Genomic DNA, 24,223 nt, shown 5'->3' on the forward strand with positions numbered 1-24,223 from the left:
GCGGGAAGGGGTTAAATAATTGCTACGGCGCGTGTGCGGTGACGTCCCTGCACGTACACGGGATGGACCTGCGAGTGGGCACACTGGCAGCCCTTTATTCGTTGGGTATATTTTCCAAATTCCATACTTGTCCTACTCTCAAACACTCGCACTGTCAATTTTCCATAAACACCAGGCTTTACTAACTATCAGATTTCTCCATTTCCTCTCTCTCTTGCTGTCATCTATTAGTCCGTCTATTGGTCTGTCAGTGCAAGCTATGAGCCATAACTGTCGGCTGTGTGAATGAGTGTCTGTCTTTACATGAAAAGCCCAATATGGTAGCTGCTCTGTATGAATGTATGTCTTTTACAAAAAATACCATCCTGATGAATCAGTGAGCCTAATGATAGCTGAGGAAACGTGTAGATGGAAAAAAAGCAAGACAAACTGATCAAACAACATGTACAGTAACAACAAAATTGCCGTAACAAAACACTAGGACTCAATAGAGCTAGTTTATGGTTTACTACATGATTCAATCTAGGATCAGTTTATCATTTCAGAAAAATTATTCATTTCATGGTTTAATAGAAAAGAATGATTAATTTGATAATTAAATTAGTTCATTTTATGGTTTATTTGATGGTTCAATTTAATAATTCATTTCATGGTTCAACACGTTTCCCTACTCTCATACTTCATCAGGAACCAATTGTCAAATTCCGAATAAAATCACACTTAAGAAGACATATGCTAGCTACAAGCTAGGATAACACAGTGTGGATAGATACTTAAAAAGGCTAATGATTAGAGATGAGCGAGCATACTCGTCCGAGCTTGATACTCGTTCGAGTATTAGGGTGTTCGAGATGCTCGTTACTCGTAACGAGTACCACGTGATGTTCGAGTCACTTTCATCTTCTTCCCTGAGAAATTTGCGCGCTTTTCTGGCCAATAGAAAGACAGGGAAGGCATTACAAACTTCCCCCTGCGACGTTCAAGCCCTATACCACCCCCCTGCAGTGAGTGGCTGGCGAGATCAGGTGTCACCCGAGTATTAAAATCTGCCCGCCCGCGGCTCGCCACAGATGCATTCTGACAGAGATCAGGGACAGTGCTGCTGGTGCCGGAGCTGCTATAGGGAGAGCGTTAGGAGTTATTTTAGGCTTCAAGAACCCCAACGGTCCTTCTTAGGCCATAGAAATCGCAGATCGCACCTATGTGCGATCTGCGATTCCTGTTCTCTTCTCTATATACGCTCAATGGGGCCGGCGGCAGCAGCGCCGACCCCATTGAGAACATATAGAAGACAAATCATTCTTGTCTGCCACAGCTGTAACAGCTGTGGCAGAGAAGAACAATGTTTGCCCATTGAATTCAATGGAGCCGGCAATACAGCAGGTTCCACTGAAAGCAATGGGCTGCCAGCGATCGCGGGATGAATTTTCGGGAAGGGCTTAAATATATAAGCCCTTCCCTGCAATTCATCCAGAAATGTTACAATAAAAATATATACTGTATATACCGGCGTATAAGGCGACGGGGCGTATAAGACGACCCCCCAACTGTCACCTTATACGCCGGGAATACAGCACAGCAAAGAATAAAAATCATTACTCACTTCTCCTGGTGTTCTGCGGCGCTCCTGCAGGATGTCGCTCCCTCCTGGTCCCCGGCAGAGCATTGCTTTCTGGACGCAGGGCTTAAAATCCCCGCCTCCAGAAAACACACGTGCCTTCAGCCAATCACAGCCAATGACAATGATGTCATTGAGAGAGAGGGGGTTACACCAAGAGATGATAGGGAGAGTAAGAGATCATAACATTTTGTTATGCGTAATACTTTTTATTTTTCTTTATAGCGACATTTTTTTTATTCGGCACAGTGGCAGTGTTTATGCAGAGTGTCCTAATAGATTTGCATAGGACCTCCTTAAAAATCATGCCTGCAATGCTGTTTTGTGGTTGCGAGGGGTTAAAGGGGTTGTCCCGCGCCGAAACGGGTTTTTTTTTTTTTTCAATAGCCCCCCCGTTCGGCGCGAGACAAACCCGATGCAGGGATAAAAAAAAAACAACAGATAGTACTTACCCGAATCCCCGCTGTCCGGTGTCTTCATACTTACCTTGTGAAGATGGCCGCCGTGATCTTCACCCTCGGTGGACCGCAGGGCTTCTGTTCGGTCCATTGCCGATTCCAGCCTCCTGATTGGCTGGAATCGGCACACGTGACGGGGCGGAGCTACGAGGAGCCGCTCTCCGGCACGAGTGGCCCCATTCAGCAAAGGAGAAGACCGGACTGCGCAAGCGCGTCTAATCGGGCGATTAGACGCTGAAGATTAGATGGCACCATGGAGACGAGGACGCCAGCAACGGAACAGGTAAGTGAATAACTTCTGTATGGCTCATAATTAATGCACAATGTACATTACAAAGTGCATTAATATGGCCATACAGAAGTGCTTACCCCCACTTTGTTTCGCGGGACAACCCCTTTAAGTTATGCACAGAAAGCATCCTTAGGCAGTCGGTCCACACCTGTAACATTGTCTTCTTTATTCAGTAAGTTCTTAGATGCTTAACAAGAATCAAGATCACGGCATGCTTTATCTTTCTGTGATGTGGGATTTTTTAAAATCTCATGTTTCCCTATAGAGCCTCCTTTTTATCGCATCTCAATGCAACAAACTTGCGTTGCGACTTTAACATTAGAAAATCCTATTGACTGTCGCATAAAAAAACACGCAATTTTAATGCAGGTGGCAGCAATACAAGATTTTTCTGAAAAAAAAACATCGTTAGCGATCAAAAATCGTGGGGATCAAGCCACGATTTTCTTGTTGCAAAAACCTTGATCACCGGTGTGAAACTAGCCTTTTACAGTTGGTCCTACAAAAAAAGTCCACACCTGAAACATTGTCTGCTCTATTTGTCTTCACTAACATTTTCAACATTGTGAACATGAGCATGGCTTTTCCTTTCTGTAAAATCTTAAATGTTCCACAAGAAGAACCGATTTTGGGTTAAAGCAATTTCTACATTGTGAACATGAGTATTGACTGTCTGTGTGCCTTTTCAAATCTTTCACAAGACTTGATTTCTATGTAAAACATTTCCCACATTTGAGATAAGGAAAATGCTTCTACCTTGTGTGAATTTTTAAATGTTTCACAAGATGTGATTTCCACTTAAAACATTTCCCACATTCAGGACATGAAAATGGCTTCTCCTTTGTGTGAGTTTGTTGATGTCTAAAAAGAATCGATCTCTGGTTAAAACTTTTCCCACACTGTGAGCATGAAAATGGCCTCTCCCCTGTGTGAGTTCTCAGATGCTTAATAAGATCAAACTTTTGTCTAAAACATTTCCCACATTCTGAGCATGAAAAAGGCTTCTCCCCTGTGTGAGTTCTGTGATGCGCAACAAGCTTTGATTTTTGGGTAAAACATTTCCCACATTCTGAACATGAAAATGGCTTCTCCCTTGTGTGAGTTCTTAGATGATCCACAAGATATGATTTCAGACGGAAACATTTCCCACATTCAGGGCATGAAAATGGCTTCTCTCCTGTGTGAGTTCTCTGATGTGTAAGAAGATTTGATTTTTGGTTAAAACTTTTCCCACATTCTGAACATGAAAATTGTCTCTCTCTGTGAATACTTAGATGTCTCACAAGATTTGATTTTTGGTTAAAACAATACCCACATTCTAAACATGAAAAAGGCTTTTCCCCTGTGTGAGTTCTCTGATGCTTAAAAAGATCTGATTTTTGTCTAAATGATTTTCCACATTCAGGACATGAAAATGCCTTCTCCCCTGTGTGAGTTCTCTGATGTTTAAGAAGAATTGATTTCTGGTTAAAACCTATCCCACATTTTGAACATAAAAATGGCTTCTCTGTGTGAATTTTTAGATGTCCCACAAGATTTGATTTTTGTCTAAAACATTTCCCACATTCTGAACATGAAAATGGTTTCTTCCCTGTGTGAGTTCTCTGATGCTTAACAAGATATGATTTGCAACTAAAACATTTCCCACATTCAGGACATGAAAATGGCTTCTCACCTGTGTGAATACTTAGATGTTTCACAAGATTTGATTTCCTGCTAAAACTTTTCTCACATTCTGAACATGAAAATGGCCTTTCATTGTTTGGATTTCTGTTATGAAAAGAAAGTTTAGATTTTCTTTTAAAATGCTTCCCACTTTGAAATAGTTCCTCTTGTCCATGAACAGGTCTAGGTTTGTTAATCAGTGATTGGTTAGATGAATTTTGATTCTGAACTGCAAAATCGGAAAATAAATCGCTAGTCTGAAGCACTAAGGGTAGATTAGGAGTTATTGAATGTATTTGTGTGGTGTAATCTTCTTCTTCCTGATATGGAGATACATTGAGATGTCCAGGGGAGCCTCTTATCCAATCTTCACCTGGAAAAGGAAGTAAAAAGGTCTTATTTCCCAAAGTAAACAACAGAATTTTTACTAAGCAATCAAGCTTTATTAAGACAATAGTAAGCAAGCAAGGAAATATAAAGTAAAGTTGGCTTGCAAGAAATCAGGATAACATATGATTTAAGTAAAGCACATGTACTTTCAGTGATGGAATACCAAAGTACTCACAAACACATTGCAGTGTTTGTAAGTACTTTGCCGGCGGAGTTTCTATAAAGTAATTCCTAGTAGAGGTAGTGACAGGTTTTTCTCTAAAGAGCATATACAATAATATATCACAATGTTAATAGACAACAACGTTTAAAAAAAACTTGGCAAATTCCATAAAAGAGGTATATCAACCTAGGACCACTTCACAGAGTGGAGCTCTATGGAATCGGGTCCAGAAAAAAGCCACATAGGACAGACTCCCTCAACACATGGAAGAAGAATCTCTGCTCATGATGATGAATGCCATGTGTGGCACGAATTGCACCCTTCCCATCACCCACAGTGAAGCATGGTAGTAGCAACATTACTGATGTGGAATGGAAAGTTGTCATCCGGAAGAAAGCAGCGCTGGGTTGAAGGGCCATCAGGTTTGGAAAAACAGTCTCTTTCTTAGCATTGGGGTAATTTATGGGCTGTTGCATACAGGATTTCTTGAAACTTTACACATGTCTCTAATTCCGGCAGGATAGAGGAGAAGGAAGAAGCTGGGTTTTGACATCAGCTTCATCCGTGCCCTTCCTGGCTCCTCTCTCTCCGAGTGACCTCTTCACTGTCTGACTCCATACTCCCTACATACTGCTCTTCACTTCCATCTTCTAACACTGTTATCAATTTCTAAGTGCGCACTACAAAATAAACCAGAAGCCCCACCTTTGTCCTCACTCAGGGAAGCTGTCACAGCTTAACTGATTTACGACGGTGCCTAAGCAAGATTAACTCTTTAGTTTCCTGACTCCCTCTTCTTATTAAATGAAGTCCAGCCTAACTACACTTTGTTAAATGAACTGGTATGTTAAAACAGTTGCTCTTAAGTTGCAGGTAAAGTACTTTTATTCTGTAGTGCCAGTCCAGGTCACTACAGATTCAAACTGTAATAAGTGCTACTGCCATTATGTTATGCTGCCATCAGAAAGGGGTGCAAAAAGATGGTGAAAAAGTCTCTTAAAAGGGGTTTTATCATTAGAAGAAAAAAACAACATTCCCTACTTACCTATTTCCCCCCTGGCAGTTTTCTTACCACATCTTCTCCTGGCTCCTCTAGTCCCCCAGGTCACCTCACCTCTGTCCAGCAGGATCCTCTCTTTCCTGTTATATAGCAGCTATTCACTACAGTTCATTTCCTAGCAGTGAATGCCAAACTCTCAGCAGCCTGCTTTAGCGCACGGGCATGGGCTATTGTCGCTAGTGTTCATATAGCTAAAACAAATGCGAAAAATTAATCACATCATGCTCCATTTTTGTGTGGATCCCACATGGACGACTTCCATTGAGGTCAATTAAGGTTGTCCAGTCCGCAGCGGACACTACAGACATGCCACCAATGCGCGGAAAAGCATGAGTTTAAAAAAAATGTACGGCGCACCTGCATGCATCCACAGTAAGAAGAAAGAAGATCCAGACAGATAAAAAAATGTCCTGTGCTGCGAGCAGTGTCGAGTCCCGCTGCGGGATGCAGCGGATGGAATCCGACCCGCCCGTGGACATTGAGCTTTATTATCAAAGTGCCCTTTTTCGGAGGAGAAGGTGGGGGCACATATATTTTTTAAGAAGTGAGTCATCGGCACATTGCCTTTCTATGTAAGGATAATGAAACTCTCTTACCATTTACTGACACTGATGTGGGATTATCGAGGCCACTCATCGCTCCACCAGAACTTTCCTGCAAAGTAAAGAGATGACAAAGAAGTAAAAGGCCCCACATTATCTTATACCCAGACAGAGGTGGAAAACCCCTCGACGACAGGAACCAATCTGCCCTAATAGGAGAAGGATCTGCTCAAGTGGGGATCAAACTGGATCAACATTCAACCAGGGATCAAATATTACAAAACATTGGCAGTACTCTCTAGTTGTATCCGATAAAGTGGAGTGCCACAAATGGGCGGTGCCGCCTACCATGATACCAATATAAATTCATAATTAAACAGCACTGCTTGCACTCTCTTAACTCCTTCCTGCTCCATGACCTACATTTACATCATGGAGTGTCGGAGTATGTATGAAGAACAATCGTGGGGTGACCTCTCTTCATACAGCGTGGGCGTCAGCTGTTTATTACAGCGGACACCCACGGGTAATAGCGGCAATCAGCTGCGCGGCTGATTACCGATATTAACCCTTTAAATGCCCTGAATGATGTTTGCGGGTCCTGTTTGCCTCCTGCGGTGCGATTACAGGGAGACATACGGGTGTCTCTGCAGCAAGGGGCTTTCTGAAAGTGGGGGTTGGGGTGGCTTGATAGACTGCCTGTCAGATTGCAGTATGATGTAATGCATTAGGGGTTAAATATATCACTGCCAATAAATCAGTTGTCCTAAATAGTTTGTCAGAAGATACAAAACTGAGCTCTAATTTACCACAAAAAGACTCTGGAGCTCCAACAGACAGAAACTGATCAAGTTGGTGATTGTAGCTCCTCACATACTAATCGCAATGGTTTGTCGGACAGAGCGGCCCGTGAAGCAGCTTACATGTTTCTGTCTGCCCCCATGGTGTTGTCAGTAACAGTAATTATCCCAACGGACGGAAATCACTTTTTCTATGAAAACTAAAATCTGATGAAACACATCGGAACAAAAAGACCCAATGTGTTTCTGCGGACTTTGTTCCTCTTCTTCAGGGAATCCTGATTAAGGAAACCAAATTGCTCATTAATGTGTTGGACGTTTTTGTCCTAGTGCGCCCCCTGTAGTCTGTGACAACGCAACTACCTGTAGAACCCTTTTCTTTTTCAATGGCAGAGCAGCTGATGGCTGGTGCTGAATCTCTCGATATAGAGAAGGTTATCGGGGCCGAAGGATCAGGACTGTTACTGACAACACTATGGAAGCAGAATAACATGTAAGCTGTTGAGCCGTCGGACAAACAGAGACAGCTAATAGGTGAGGAAATACAATCACCAACATGATTATCAGCTTGAGGCTCTATTTATACGGGTGAGTGAGATATTAGTCCGAAAAGCTCAAACTGATATCACACTTGGAAATCTGGAAGTTTTCCCTGTGCTTGCAATGTCCTTTGCAAAAAAAAAAAGCATCACTGCACATGACATTATCAGGCGCGTAAAAAATTATAGTTGTTTCAAAGATAAAAATTAAAAAACACATTGCACTTGGGTAGTAGAAATCTTCATTCATCTGTCTGTAGAAGATTTACAGAAATCTCAGCTTCATCTACCTGATGATCCAGTGGGACATGTTCCTCTTCCTCTGGACAATCCTGGGAATATAGAGGACTGGGACATCTCTCTGGGTGATTTCTCTGACTGGATCCATCTATAGGAAATAACCAGAGACATTATATATCTGATGATCAGATGATGGCGAGACTAGCCGACCCTCAAAACTGTCCTCTACAATAAATTAAAGTTTCCTCTTACCCGGTGATGTGAGGGGTTGCTGATCCTCCATCTTGACGTCCTTATACAGATCCTTGTGTCCTTCTAAATACTCCCACTCCTCCATGGAGAAATAAACAGTGACGTCTTGACACCTTATAGGAACCTGACACACACAATATACAGTCATCCTCCAGACTCCTCCCTTGGTGGTATTATGTAATGTCCCCCATTCCCAGCAGCGCTCACCTCTCTGGTCAGCAGCTCAGTGATCCTGTGGGTAAGTTCTAGGATCTTCTGCTCATGTATCAGTGAATAAGGTGAAGGCTCGGTGATGGAGCTCTGGGTCCGGCTCTGGCTACCTGACACACGGGGGGTCACACACTCACCAGACCACTTCTTCACTACTGTGTAATCCTGTGGATGGTGAGACACTGATCACTACATGGAGGCTAAGAATCCTTCACCTTTCCCGTCATTCCCCTGTTTATTACTAGAGATAAGAGTGACATCATGTGAAGCTCTCACCTCCCCAGTTATCCAGTAGATGATCTCCAGGGTGAGGTCTAATATCCGGGCAGCCATATGGTCTCTGTCCTTCTCCATCCTTGGTGGGTCATTGATGGAAAGGACCATCGTCTTTATCTGTAAGAGTCCTGTACCTAAGGAACCTGAGGGAGACAAGAACATCTTCCATGAAGTGTCCCACTACTAGGGGATTATAGATGATTAGTGACAGCGTACAATGGAGATGTCTTATTTACAGATTACTGACCATAATATGACATATTAGTCCATTGTCCCCCTGTTATATAGTGAGTACAGGGTAACATAGTAACATATATAGTAATATAGTATGTTAGGCTGAAGGGAGACAATGTCCATCTAGTTCAGCCTGTTTCCATTCCCCTTGTTGATCCAGAAAATGCAAAAAAACCCTCAATGAGGCAAAAGCCAATTTAGCCTATTTTGGGGGGAAAAATCCTCCCCAACTCCGTAATAGCAATCAGAATAATCCCTGGATCAATGTTTGAAAGTTCCTACCTGACTCTAAGACCCGGATCAGCAGCCCCACTGGCTATTTAATGTCTATGTCCTGTAATATCATAGCGCTATAAAAAGACATCTAGCCCCCTTTTAAACTCCTCTAGCAATTTTACCATCACCACGTCCTCAGGCAGAGAGTTCCACAGTCTCACTGCTCTTACAATAAAGAACCCCCTACTATGTTGGTGATGAAACCTTCTTTCCACTAACTGTAGATGATGCCCTCTTGTTACCGTCGCAGTCCTGGATATAAACAGATCATGGGAGAGATCCTTGTATTGTCCTCTAATGTATTTAGACATAGTTATTTGGTCGCCCCTTAACCATCTTTTTTCCAGGGTGAATAATCCCAATTTTGATAGCCTCTCTGGGTATTCCAGTCCTCTCACTCAGTTTATTAATTTAGTTTCCTGTCTTTGAACCCCCTCAAGTACAGCAGCATCTTTCCTGAGCACCGGTGTCTAGAACTGTACACAGTATTCCATGTGGGGCCTGACCAGTGCCTTATATAGCGGAAGAATAATGTTCTCGTCTTTCGCCCCTATACCTTTTTAATGCACCCCAAGACTTTATTTGCTTTTGCAGCAGCTGACTGGCATTGATTGCTCCAGTTAAGTCTACAGTCCACTAGTACCCCCAGGTCTTTTTCCATATCGCTTTTCTCTAGCAGTACCCCATTTAGTGTATATATTGTTGATATCTGTTTCTCCTGCCCATGTGCATAACCTAACATCACACAAGATACACTGCACCACATACAGCACCCTGGTCTCATCTTTCAGGACCCCATAAATCTTTCCCTTACCCTAAAGTAATGCCCTGATCCTCCAAGACATCAGCAGGAGCCGCAGTTTCCAATACCGATCTGTTCTGCAGGAAATCCCTTTTCACCATTTAACATTTTATATCAGTCCATATTAATAATAATCTTTATTTGTATAGCGCCAACATATTCCACAGTGCTTACAAAGACAGGGGGAATACAGAAAGACAAATGTACAAAAATACAAAAACCACGGTTACATGTAGCAATCAGTTGATATAGACAGTAGGGGTGAGGGTCCTGCTCCAACAAGCTACACACTACAACTATTGCCATCCTTGTGAGTGGGAGAAGCTGTGAGTTGAGAGAGACCAAGGAAGGAGGTGAGCGATAGAAGCTGAGAGGCAGATGGGGTCATTGGTGGGGATGTTAAAGTTACCTAAGATGAGGGTTGGGATTTCACAGGATAGGAAGTGGTGGAGCCAGGCGGCGAAGTGATCCAAAAACAGGTGGGGAGGACCTGGTTGTTCCTACCCTTAACCCCTTAAGGACCAGGTTGTGTTGTACCTTAAGGACAAGACACTTTTTAGGGTTTTAACTGCCCGACCGGCCTTCATTGTCAGTGCATATACTTCGAGAAGACTGACAGCCAAAACGTTGCATGATGGAGGAATAAAGCAGATTTCTTTTAATGCACCCAGGACATGACTGCCAACTGTCCCGAATCCTGCAGGACGGTCCTGGGCAGCAGGAAGCATTTTCCTCTTTGCCTCCATAAGCATTAGACTCGCTTGTAGTCCTGAACTAGTGGCAGCAGGCGCCGCTGCTGTAATTAGTATGACCTCTGACCTCTCCCCCCAGTATCTGTGTTCCTGGTTATCGGAGGTCACAGGTCGCAATGATTACAGCAGCAGCACCAATAGAGTTAAATGCTTGTTGGGAGGCTGGAGGTCCACTCTGGGGGTCACTATTACAACTGGGGCTATAATAGGAGTTATTAGAATCATAGAATGGTAGAGTTGGAAGGTAGAGTTGGAAGGAACCTCCAGGGTCATCTGGTCCAACCCCCTGCTCAGTGCAGGATCACTAAATCATTCCAGACAGATATTTGTCCAAACTTTGTTTGAACACTTCCATTGAAGGAGAACTCACCACCTCCTGTGGTAACCTGTTCCACTCATTGATCACCCTCACCATCAGAAAGTTTTTTCTAATATCTAATTTGTGTCTCCTCCCTTTCAAATAAGGGAGATGGAATAAAAACCTCCACAGTGCCACCTATTGAAAGGCAGCATTCCTTCGAGCCAAAGTCAGACTTTTTATACAAGCTTTGTTACAATGACCAGGAATTAAAAGCAAAGCCAGACTCCATGTACAGACAGCTGTTTCAGGGTTTTTGCCCTTCATCAGTGTACAGTAGGAGTCTGGCTTTGCTAGTTATAGGCCTGGGACGGGGGTCAAAAACGCTATCTTTTCTCCTTAGGGAGAGCAACTATACTATAAACTAAGTGCGGAGACTCAAATGGCCATGCACGCTCCTCTGGCTAATATGCAAATAAGGGAGATGGAATAAAAACATCCACAGTACCACCTATTGAAAGGCAGCATTCCTTCAAGCCAAAGTCAGACTTTTGAAGGAATGCTGCCTTTCAGTAGGTGGCACTGTGGAGACCCTCCTCTCTTTCAGTTTCATCCCTTTGCTTCTAGTCTTTCCTTGTGCAAATGAGAATAGGGCTGATCCCTCTGCACTGTGACAGCCCTTCAGATATTTGTAGACCTCTTTTAAGTCTCCTCTCAGCCTTCTTTTTTGCAAGCTAAACATTCCCAGATCCTTTAACCGTTCCTCATAGGACATGATCTGCAGACTGCTCACCATCTTGGTAACTCTTCTCTGAACTTGCTTCAGTTTGTCTATGTCTTTTTTAAAGTGGGGTGCCCAGAACTGGACACAGTATTCCAGATGAGGTCTGACTGAGGAAGAGTAGAGGGGGATAATGACCTCACGTGATCTAGACTCTATGCTTCTCTTAACCCCTTTGCGCAAAATGATGTACCAGTATGTCATGGCAGGCTGGTACTTCGTGCAAAATGATGTACCGGTACGTCATCGGGATAGCGCGAGATCATGACTGACCTCGCGGTATCCCGCAGCGGGAGCCGGCTGTCAGTCACAGCCGGCGTCCCGCTGCAACAGCGGAGGGGGGGGGGGCATCGGAGATGCGCCCCCCTGCTGTTAACCCCTTCCCTGCCGCGATCTAATAGATCTCGGCAGGGAAAGAGTTCACAGAGGGATCGCGCTCCCTCTGTGTCTCCGGCCGGCTCTCGCGATGTCATCGCGAGAGCCCGGCCTGTCACCATGGCAACAGGACACCAGATACCGGCGTCCTGTATTGCCTATGCCTAGGATCGCTGTATAAGCGATAAGGCATGGCAAGGCAGTAGCTCTGCCATGCCTTATGACAGCAATCATAGGCACAGTGCTGCAAGTCCCTCAGAGGGACTCAAATAGTGAAAAAAAAAGAAAAGAAAAATGTAAAAAAAAGAAAAATGTTAAAAAAAAATGTAAAAAAACCCTTTTTATGCTTTTTCTAATATTAGCATAAAAAAAGGTAAAAAAAAAATTAAAACCCCACATATTGGGTATTGACGCGTCCGTAACGACGTGTACAAAAAGTTTAACACACTTTTTATTTTGTACGGCAAAAAGCGTAAAAAAAAAAGCTAAAAAACAGAGGCAAAATGCTAATTTTTAGCATTTTGCCTCACAAAAAATGCAACTAAAGTGATCAAAAAAGCCGTACATTCCCCAAAATGGTACCAACAAAAACTACAGCTCATCTTGCAAAAAATAAGCCCTCATAGAGCTCCGTACATAGAAAAATAAAAAGGTTACAGGACTTTGAATGCAGCTATAGAGAAAAAAAAAAGATTTCCAAAAAAAAAAGGGTTTTTATTGCAAAAAAGTGTAAAAACCTAAAAACAATATAAGAATTTTGGTATCGTTGTAACCGTACCGACCCGCAGAAAAAAATTTGTGCTTCATTTATGCTGCATGATTAACGCTGTAAAAAAAAAAATCTATGGCAGAATTCTTGCATTTTCTCTCCCTGTTATCATAAAAAGAATAATAAAAGTTTTACGATATAGCCTATGTACCCAAAAGTGGCACCGATAAAAACTACAGCTCGCCACTCAAAAAACAAGCCCTTATACAGCCGCGTCAACGGAAAAATAAAAAAGTTATGGCTTTTGAAAAATGGAGATGGAAAAATACCAAAAATCGCTTGGTCCTCAACGCCAAAATAGGCCATATCATTAAGGGGTTAATACATCCCAGAATTGTGTTTGCCTTTTTGGCTGCTGCATCACATTGTTGACTCATGTTCAGCCTATGATCTATTAGTATACCCAAGTCTTTTTCACATGTGCTGCTGCTTAGCCCAATTCCTCCCATTCTGTATGTGCTTTTTTCATTTTTCTTGCCCAGATGTAGGACTCTGCATTTCTCCTTGTTAAATACCATGAGAAATTATTATTACTAATGGGGCTACTGTAGGGATCAATATTATTACTGGAGCCACTATTACTACTGCGGCCGCTATGGGGGTCACTATTACTACCAGTGGCACTATGGGGGTCACTATTACTACCAGCGCCACTATGGTGGCCACTATTACTACCAGAGCTACTATAGAGGTCACTATTACTAGCAAATCGATGAGGTGTGAATGCACTCATGAAGGGTTTATCTGGGCACATAGTGTTGTTTCAAAGCATTCAATGGTTAAATAATAGAAGATATAATCACCCTTTCTGGCTCCCCTACCACAGCTGTCTTGACGGCTCTCCAAGCTGCACTTGTCTGTACTATCGGCTGCAGGGAGGCAATGATGACTAACTCTGGGAAACGGCAATGTGAACACTGAAGCCAATCACCGGCTCCATTCATTCTTCACCCTTAGGCCAGGCTCACATGGCGGTAAGCATAAACTGCTGTGGGTGTCCCGCACCGCTTTACAGCTCTGGAGCCGGCTGTGACTCTGGGTACTGCCAGTGAAATTGTACTGCGCATGACCACTTACTCACGCAGGCAGTCATGTGAAGTACAGTAGGGACGTCCAATCCAATAGACTCTCCTTCGCCAATAATGATACAACACTTTTTCAGTCCTATTGGTCGGGAATATATCTCAGGTGATCTTTCAGCCAAAGAATAGCTTTGCATACGTATGCTGAATAGTCTGAACACTGACCGGGAAGCCGACCAGCATATGGAATGGAACAACACATTCCATCTCACCCAAATCACCAATCCTAATTTCTACCCTTTACAGACCAGAGCTAATGTGATGGACCAGTTTCAAGCACAGGTGGAGAAGGAGTTAGCAAACTTGGACAAACAATCTTTCAATAATAAATAATAAATCATTTTTTGTACAATTCTCGTAATTTTTTTTGGACAACGTTGTGTGGGATGGAAGATATATAGACGACATGATCATAATTTAGGATTCTCGGTCATCTTCTTCACAGAATTTCTTCCATTATTTAAATGATAATAATGATAATCTGATCTTCATACGTACGAAACATGAGAAGGAGACAGAGTTTTTAGTTTTTTTTGTTTGATGGCAAATTTAATCAGTGGGAGAGTAGAAACTAGGTTATTTCAAAAACCCATTTCCAGCAACTCCATATTACATACCAAAAACTTCCAATTTATCAACTTCATTAGAGCCCAAAGTACCTGATCACAACAAGTTGATTATACGCAAGAAGTCAAAAACATCACCAGCAGGTTCCTCCAATGGTTGCCCAGCAAACACCATTCAGAATGTGCGCCTCAGGGTGGATAACAAATCTAGGGATTTCTATCTATCACATAACAGAGCCACATTGAGGGATGATCCATCCTTGGTCTTTTCCACCCCTTACTCTAGAAAACGACTCTCTTGCATATATTCTGGATGGTGACTTGCTCACTCCTTGGTTCTGCAGGCGGCGTGATGTTATCCAACTTTCTGGCTTCCTGGTGATCAGTACTGACAGGGTAAATCAGGCCTAGGTTCCCACGCAGGGCCACCCTTGTCAGGGCAAATTCTCTGCTGTTGATAGGCAGGGACTTTCCATCTCCTGCTTCCAGCATAGTGCTTGATCCCCTGGTCACCTTGCATTCCAAGTCACGCCTTCCAGCGGTGAGCATCTGGGTTTCCAGAGCCAGCTGTCTGCCCTGTCGATCTGTTCCATCTACTGGTTGGGCAACACAGCTGATCCACTTCAAATACCTAACAATCCTAAATATGACACACTCGTTTATCAACTACTATTCTACCTATGTGGTACATCTGATTTTTTGCAGTCTGTGTCAGTTACACTCTGTGGGGTGCACGTCCAGGAAACCTAAAACTACGATTGCAGAACATATTTCCTCTGTAACCAGTAATAGCCTAAATAGAGGAGGCCGGCCCCATTGAAGTCAACACCTAGCGATGGCGCGGCATAATCTGTACTGTGCATGTGCGGTGGCCGACACACCCGTAGTACAGAATATGAAGAATCCGGACAGGTACATGGGGTCACCGATCGGACACAGGGTTGAATTCTGCTGTGGGATCCCACACCCGGTCGTGTGCAGGCGGCCTAAGGCAGACATTCTGCCGAAACGCATTAACAATTTTGGGGTACCTGTGTGTAAACAGGCTGCGGTTTTTAATAGGATACAATAAACTTCAAGTTTTAATTTAGTGGATGCCTGTGGACTCTAGGACATCAGGGTTCTTCCTGAATCCTGTTGAAATTCACCGGTCCATTTTTCAAACATCTACATGAGGTGAGCCAAACCATTTCTTTTTTTGTGTTCTAGGAGTCATGCGCAGTACTTCTGTTTTTTTAAAAAATATATTTCCTCCGCCATTCAGGGGGAGCTTGAAATATAAGCTGTACCCTGAAAACAGGCCGTAGCTGAAGAAAAAAATAAGAATACATCACCTCTCCAGCGCTGCAGCAGCTTCTCCCGGTACTGTTTGATTGGTTCAATCACAGCCATTCATTGAGTGCTGGCTGTGATTGGCTAAGCATTAGCCAATCACAGCCAGCGCTTCCAGGAGGCGGAGATGTTTCAATCCCCGGCCAGAAGATGATTAAGAGAAACAGTGCCGGGACCCAGGGGGAGAAGCTGCTGTGGTGTCGGAGAGCGCTTGTAATGTGATGTATGTGTATATTTTTATTTTTGTCTGCAGTTAGGACTAGAGATGAGCGAGTATACCCGCTAAGGCTAACTACTCGAGCGAGTAGTGCCTTAGCCGAGTATCCTCCCGCTCGTTTGTAAACATTCGGCTACAGGCGCGGGTGACACGTGAGTTGCGGCGGTGAGCAGGGGGGGAGAGAGGGAGAGAGAGATCTCCCCTCCGTTCCTCCCCCGTCACTCCCCGCCCCTCGAATCTTTAGAGATGAGCGGGAGGATACTCGGCTAAGGCACTACTCGCTCATTTCTAGTTAGGACTTAGATTTTAGCTTTGACACTAGGTTTTGCTACTGTCAAAGTTGCATCGAACCGCACAAAACTGCGGTTTTCGTGCGATGCGATGCAACAGAGAGGAAGGCTCTACAGGGAAACATGGGCTACAAAACCTCACGAGCCATGTGCATATCATCAGACCCGCAAGGTTTTTGTGTCGGGTTGTTGCATGCTTCAAAATATCACGTGTGAAGTAACTCATAGGAAAGCATGGGGTTCACATACATGCGATCTGTAGCATTGTAGCAACGCTACAAAATCGCACAACTTTGACGCTCATGTGGACAAGGCCTTACACAGATGATGTAATTATTGTCGTGCCTCAGACACTCCAACAGGTGTTCTTACCATAGGATATCCTGAAAACATGACTGTTGGGGGTTCCTGAGGACTGGAGTTGAGAGACACTACCCTTATTGGAGTGGAACTGCACAAGGCAATGTAATTGATGACCTGCGAGTTACTGCGTATCACACTGGTTTATAGCGCCTTCATAATACACAATAAACATATCACCGTGTGAGCCCGGCCTTAGGGGATTGTCACGGGTGCGGTTTCTCCTTCCCCATATGAAAAACTCAAATCAGAGTTGCAATTAGCGTTAGCAGCCAAAGTATTGACTCACCGACGTATCAGTCTAATAGATCTTCGCCAATGAGAATATGCTGATGTTGGCTACCTGCTGATGTAATCAGGAGAAAACTACATGGAACTCCTCCCACACACGTGACTGGTCACATGGTCATGACATCATCAAAGGTCCTTTACCCCAGTAGGATCCAGCATCTCCTGGAGGCCCCGCCCATCCTGTGACATCACTACCAGCCCGGCTATAATAGGCAGCCCAGTAGTGAGGTGAGGGGGCTGCAGGGGCTTCTACCAGGCGCAGCCTTCATTCCCCTGCAGCTAGTTTTGGCCTTGGTGACGCGGCTTCATCTCTCAGTTCTGACCTCTGGCCCTTTATGTGGTGATAACGCTGGGATGGTTTTATTTGAGGGGCTTTTGGACGGGACTGTTAGGCTCGGATTACACGGGACGGAAATCTTACGGAATATTCGCAACAGGACAGCACGGAACTTCTGCGAGACTTCTGCAACGGAAATGCTGCTTCAAAACCCACACAATTTGGCACAGGCTTTAAGCAGCTTTACAGCCTGTTTTCTGCTGTGGAAATCTCCCCCATATAGAGAGAAAAGAGTCCGCAGCAGAAATGGCACTAACATTCACATGTTGCGGATTTGAATTCCGCACCGCGTGTCAGTTTCCGTGTGGCTTGTCCGCAGCAGACTGTCAGCAGCATATGACCGAGATTTTTGCAAATCTCATCCACTTTGCTGCTTAGTCTCAGTTTTAAAAATGCATGCAGAGGATCCGCACGGAAATTCTGCGCAAATTCCGCCCCGTGAGAACCAAGCCTTATCGTACAAACGAATGTGGGGATAAACAATAAGTCTCCGCTGGCGAGCGCGGAAAAATGCGCATTTTTCCACGGTCTCCATTAATACTGTATTAATGGAGACCTCCCTCCGTGGAAAAACGCGGTAACATACAACATGCAGCATTTTTTTTCCCACGGTGTAAATCTGCGGCAGAATCTCGCATGTGAGGACTGAGCTGTTCATTAAAACCTAATAGCTGCCTTATTCCTCCGTGGATTTACGCCATGGGAACCGCAGCAGAAATCCGTTTGTGGGAATTAGCCCTAATTATTAGGACATTATATAGTACCAGTATTTCTGATGACGCAAAGCGCCACACAGTTCTGCTACATGCACGTCACACACAGCACTGCTACGTGTACATCACATACAGCTCTGCTACATGCACGTCACACACAGCACTGCTACGTGTACATCACATACAGCTCTGCTACATACATTCTTTATACAACAAGGGTTTAAAGCAGCACAGCAGAGTCCTGCCCACCCTGATCATGTGACCCCAGACTGCTTTCACACAGGTGACCGATCACTTAAAGGTGACATCATGACAGGTCATGTAAGCACACAGCTGCTGTAGGTGTTTGTTAGTATTCCATCCCCTACAAACCCCCGTGGCCTCAGTTGCTATAGAATTCTAACAAGCACCTAGCCAAACAGCAGAGGTGTGATTACAGGACCTTTGATTGAGTCACTGTCATGTGACCGGGGGCGGAGCATGTAACTTACTCACTTGGGATGAAGAACCTTTGATGAAGTTACCGTCATGTGATCAGGGTCTGCGCATGTAATTTGTTTACTCTTTCTTTGCCCCTGATCATCCAAAGTGAGATTGATTAGATGAAGGTTGATAGTGACCAGGGGCATCGGAGGATAGATCGCTTGTCTGAAGCACTGAGGGTACATTAGGAGTTATTGAATTTATTTGTGTGGTGTAATCTTTTTCCTGTTATAGAGATACATCCAGATGTCCATGGGAGGCTCTTATCCAATCTTCACCTGGAAAAGAAATAAAAAATTTCTTATATTTCAAAATTAAACAATTGAGTTTTTATTAAGCAATCAAGCTTCATTAAGACAATAGCAAGCCAGGAAATATAAAGGAAAGTTGGTGTAGGGGACAGCGTCATTTCTTTGGAAAGATACTGGGGTAAAATCTTATAAGGTCATGGATGGCTCTACCATCTTCTCTTTCAAGACCCAAATCGTAGGCGGCCCAGCCACACGCAGGGGACCCGGTGTAAGTAATGGTGTTGAATAGCTTAATTACCTGTTTGTCCTCGTGACGTCAGTGCCCCTTTTCAGTGAACAAAGTTAATAAAGTCCACAGGCAAGGAAAAAGTTTTAAACCAGCGGCACATGGTTTTCTTTTACTTGTTTAGTCAGATTCGATTTTTCCAGTACACAGCGTTAAACGGTCTTAGGCATCACACTTTTGTTTCTTATTCTTCCCTTTACAAGTTTGTATCCAGAAATCACTCTTCCCATTTTCAACCTCTGAACATCCAATGTCTCAGTTATCTTACAGACAATTACTAGGGGTGCTTCCCTTATTTGTTGGGCACATACCACAAGCACTTCTATTTCTCTGTTACAGTCATGCTCAAAAATCTGGTTACGGAGTTCTCAATGGCGGTAAATGAGTGGAGGGACCAATCACTCACAATTGTTGAATCCAAGATAACAGGATCTGTTCCTCACATTCTCCTGAGGAAAGACATCCCATAGCTGCAGAAGTAAGCCCAGGGTGCTTGCACTCTCTTTTGGCAAATTCCATAAAAGAGGTATGTCTCCCTAGGACCACTTCACAGAGTGGGGCTTTATGTGTGGCACACATTTAACACTTCCCATCACCCACAGTGAAGCATGGTAGTAGCAACATCATGGATGGGGCATGGAAATTTCTTTGTGAGTGAAGGAAAAATTGATGGGAGCCTTGAGGACTGGAGTTGTGCACCCCTGTTCCAGCAGGAAAAGGACCCTATAAATGATTCCAAAGCTATACTGGAAGGGTGTAAAAAGAAACATGGAAGTGTTGGAGGCACAGCCTAGAACTCAAACCAATTGAAGATCTGTGGTATGACTTGAAGATTGCTGAACACTAATGCAACCATCCAGATTTGGCTTTCGGTACCATCTCTATGATGACGACACCCAGCTATCCTTCCGTAACATCACAGCAACATTCATTCAAAATGCCACAGACTGTCTGTTCGCTGTCTCTAACACTGTCCTCTCTCTTCCTAAAACTGAACCTCTCAAAAACTGACCTACTGGTGTTTCCGCATTCTACTAAACGACCTCATCCTGACATCTCCATCTCAGTGCGTGGCACCACCATAACTCCTAGACCAGTGTTCCCCAACTCCAGTCCTCAGGGACCGCCAACAGGTCATGTTTTCAGGATTTCCTCATTGTTACACAGGTGATGTAATTATCATCAGTGCCTCAGACATTGCCACAGGTGATCTTACTGAGAAAGTACAGGCTCATAAAATGGAAGAATCTGTCTCAAAATGGTCGTTAGATACAAAATGGAACATTATAAGATGTAAATAAGCTTGTGTGTAGTGAAACAATTATTCAAGCAGAAATAACTTTACAGCAGGAGATTCGGTGCAATGCGTAATGATGTGTCTCTCTCTGTTCTTTTTCATGAGAACCAAGTCTGAACAACAGTTCTTATCAGGAAAAAGTCCTCCCACACTTTCAGAAAAACTTGGACAAGGGAACTGACTGTACTACAGCGAGCTGAATAACAAAGGGAGGACCAGGGAGGACGAGATAACGCTGAAGCTTGAGAACATAAATATATTCTCACTAAACAGTGCATGATTCCAATGTTTTTTCTAACCCAATGAGATTAACCCCCGTGACTAATGACGTATTCATTTTCTGTATTAGAACTATAGTCAGTCAATAAACTTTTCAGTGTGTACGCGCCTTAAGCAGAGTGGGCTGTATATACTTGCCGCGGCTCATCTCGACATATCTGTGAGAGCTAATTACTATACATCATAGTTTTTGGCCTCTCTGATGCATCCAGGTATGAACTAATTTGGAACCCAAGGCTTGAAAGGTTAATGTGACCGGTCATGTGTAACGGTCCTTAACAGTTGGCGTAGTCGGCAGGATTTACTGATTGATTGACTCTTGTGTCACTCATCGGACGACGACATCGGACTGGGAGAACATATATCCGCTGTGCCAAACCAGAGGACTGATCAACCTCACACACAGCCCGGTAAGTGTCATATTTATCATATGATGCCTGCCGTTGGTCTGTTTTGGCTCAGTTGATTGACAGACTCCTAGGTCAGTCGGATGTTTGATGTTTGACATCATAGTTGTCATCGGTAAAGAAGTTTACCTCAGGTCTTGGGTGGTCTATGACACCAGGGGACAGAATCTTTTAGGACGTTATAAATTGTATTATCGAGCATACTTCTCAGGGACTGCAGATCCCGGTTGAGAGACGGACTTCTCAGGGACTGCAGATCCCGGTTGAGAGACGGCTTCGAGGTTTAGTTTATTGAGCATACTTCTCAGGGAGTGATTGAGCAGACGGCATCGGACGTGACAAGTACGATCACGTGATTGAGCAGACGGCTTCGGACTCCCGGTTGAGAGACGAACTTCTCAGGGACTGCAGATCCCGGTTGAGAGACGAACTTCTCAGGGACTGCAGATCCCGGTTGAGAGACGGCTCAGAGTTTAGTTTCGGAACATGTTTAAATTAAGGTACCTGACAGTGGTCTGTTTGATTCTGTCCACTTGGTGTCATGTAGAGCAGGCAAAAAAAAAAAAAAAAAAAGTTAAGAAGTTATGTGAAAAGTGTGTCAGCTGATAATGAAGGAATTGTAGTTAATAGACGTTTGCTCAAGTTTGCAGAGAAAGATGTTTCAGTAAGTGACGTACAGTTGAAGTAAGAAAGTTGCAGATTCAAGATGGCGATTATTCATATGCTTTGAGTTGAAGACAAAGAAAGGCAGCCTTTCTTCACCATCTGAGGGCACCGCCCCGGCCGTGTCATGGACGATGTTTTTCTCCCTTTGTCCTGCCCCTAGATGGCCGTGTTGTTATTGGGGCCAATACCAGTCGATATATCTTGATACGTGTCTAGTATGTAGTATTCCTGGACCCTCCCGTCACCATCGCCCAGTTAGGCCACGCCTTCGGTGGCCATTTCAGTGCCAGCCACAGCCCAGCGGCCATTTTAGCATCTGTTGTAACAATACCTTCAGCTGCCGCTCAGACGTCATCTTAGCTCCGCAGCAGAAATGAGCTGGCCTCTGACCTCCCATCTATGTATGTTTTTACCTGGCATACCAATTCTGCGCACTGCAATGACGAGTGCCTTTTCTGAATTTTGCATAGAAACATTCAAGTCCCCTCATCCCACCTGCAAACAGCCTTCTCCCGATTATCTGTTCTGCAGTCTGTGTTTAGCACCCCCATCCCAAGTAGGTCTGTGCTTAAAATTTCCCATGAATGTAGTTGTTGCTGGAAAAATCTTTTCCACTTTGCAAGGGGGAAAAATGGAGGAGAAAGGGAATCCTCTAGTCTGTGTCCCCCTATGACATGAAGCAAGTTCATGCAGAGTCTGCAGACAATTATGTGCAATTAACCACCGTGCTGTCTGTCCTGTATGTTTTAATGTCATAACATTGTGTCATTGCTGTACGTGTTGTCCATTCCTCATAAGTCAGATACTGCTGAGAAGAAAGGCCACTATAGGTGCTAGGATCGCAGACGGCAGTAGGAAAGCTTACAGAACGAAGGAGAGGGTCAATATGTGATAATATATATAGATATATAAATATATAGGAGTACATAGAGGGTTAATGCTTGATCTATTAGAAGCCGCAGCTAGGCCGGAGCAGGTCTCCAATCTCCCCCCTTCCCTTTGTTTTTCTCTTCGATCTAGTCTTAGGCCTTGAGAGTTAGAGCGGAGAACACTGGACAATTAATTAAGTTTGCTTGACTAGAATAGAACTCAAAATGAATCCAGTGAATATTAGTTTTGCTGTTCTTTGTGTAAATGTCAGTTCTGTAACTGGTCGGACGAGTGCGTAATTGCTAAATGTGTGTTCCTTTTATGGGAAATATTAGTGCTGTGGAATCTGGTATACTTCTCTGGTATTACAGACAGGAGAGGTGGTAGTGATTGAATGCATTTGTTTGCAAGATGAGGACAGTTGCATCATACGCGTTACGTCCTGTGTGAACTCTTACTAACATTTGAATGAGAGAGACAGACTTGACCGCATGGATGGATGAGAGTTAATGACCCGTGTTCAGACTATGATAAATGTAAGATGTGTGATGCAGATATTGACTGGGGATACAAGTTTTTCTCCCCCCTTTCTGCATATGCAGACTGTAAAATTTTCAATGTGGATAGATGTTTGTAGAATATTCATGTCTTTATTATTGGCACTGATATCTTACGGTGCCGGTTCAGAAGAGTTTTGTAAACTAACTGCTCCAACAAACACCCCTCTTTTTCCAGTCCAGAAAAGACGCTGAAGGGTCAGTCAGCCACCTACCGCATGAAGGTGCTGTGTGCTGATAATCTGGAAGCCTGCCAACAGGCCACAATTTCACTGTTAATTTTTCTTGCAGAAAATGTCTGTAAAGCCTCTAAAGACAAACTCTCCTGGGTCACTGTTTAGGCCAAGGAACTGGACATCTGACATAGGAACAAAAGGCTGCTGTCCCGGCCATACCTGTACCTATATGCGTTGCCAAACCCCGCACCTTTCTGGGCCTTGTTTCATACTGCCGACCATGAATGCACTCGGTTTCCCTACTTATGCAACCACTCTATGACTGTCTTTCAATTATTCTTTTCTCTCTCACCTCTGAAGCAGCTCCCTCGTGTGTTTGTGCGGTGGCAGCAGTACAGGCAATGGTTAACAAATCTTCGGAGTTGGTATTGAACTAACCCCCTCCCCATGATATCCGGAGTGTATACACGCAAGTGCAACCCAAGCACTTATTTCTGGCCCGTCAAATCCAGCTACTACCTTGAACTCGGTTACTCTCCCAGTTAAGTACCCTAGTTCAAAAGGGGGGGAGAGAAGATATAGGTGATCTAGGTGTTGCAGGTCAGCTATTTTTAAATTTTTAATTTTTTTTTTTTTTTTTTCTTTCTTTTTCCTTTTTACAATAAGGTTCTAATCTATTCGAAATAGAATACCAGCCTGATTGTCTAGCGGTAATCGGTGCAAGGGGTTCAGAAGTGCCAATTCAGCTGGCGGAAACTGAACCGCTTGAGGTAATGTTTAAAGGGTCACGATACCTCACGCGCTTCCTTATGCTGGAAGGTCCTGAAAGCATATTGAGAATTGCGTGATGGGACCCTTGGGAGGTTGTATCAAACTTCACCTGTCTGGTGAGGCTCGTATACACCCCGGGTCTGAAAAGTCACCCGACCCTATGTCGGATGGCAGCAGACCAAGCGACACCTCTACCCGTC

General features: G+C 43.9%; 2 protein-coding genes across 2 annotated transcripts in view; one reads left to right on the plus strand and one right to left on the minus strand.

The window, feature by feature from the left end:
- The window catches only part of LOC136620111 (uncharacterized), a 534,467-nt gene that overhangs the window by 224,433 nt on the left and 285,811 nt on the right, over positions 1-24,223 (plus strand).
- LOC136620540 (gastrula zinc finger protein XlCGF57.1-like) lies at positions 493-17,060 on the minus strand. Its single transcript, XM_066595389.1, has 7 exons — positions 16,929-17,060; positions 8,506-8,648; positions 8,227-8,394; positions 8,020-8,143; positions 7,818-7,915; positions 6,243-6,300; positions 493-4,406 (listed from the first exon to the last, which is right to left on the minus strand). The coding sequence occupies exons 2-7, from the start codon at positions 8,611-8,613 to the stop codon at positions 3,121-3,123; spliced, it is 1,842 nt and encodes a 613-aa protein (XP_066451486.1). The 5' UTR covers positions 8,614-8,648; positions 16,929-17,060; the 3' UTR covers positions 493-3,120.

The sequence above is a fragment of the Eleutherodactylus coqui genome, chromosome 3 (assembly GCF_035609145.1).
Source record: "Eleutherodactylus coqui strain aEleCoq1 chromosome 3, aEleCoq1.hap1, whole genome shotgun sequence".
Lineage (NCBI taxonomy): Eukaryota > Metazoa > Chordata > Amphibia > Anura > Eleutherodactylidae > Eleutherodactylus > Eleutherodactylus coqui.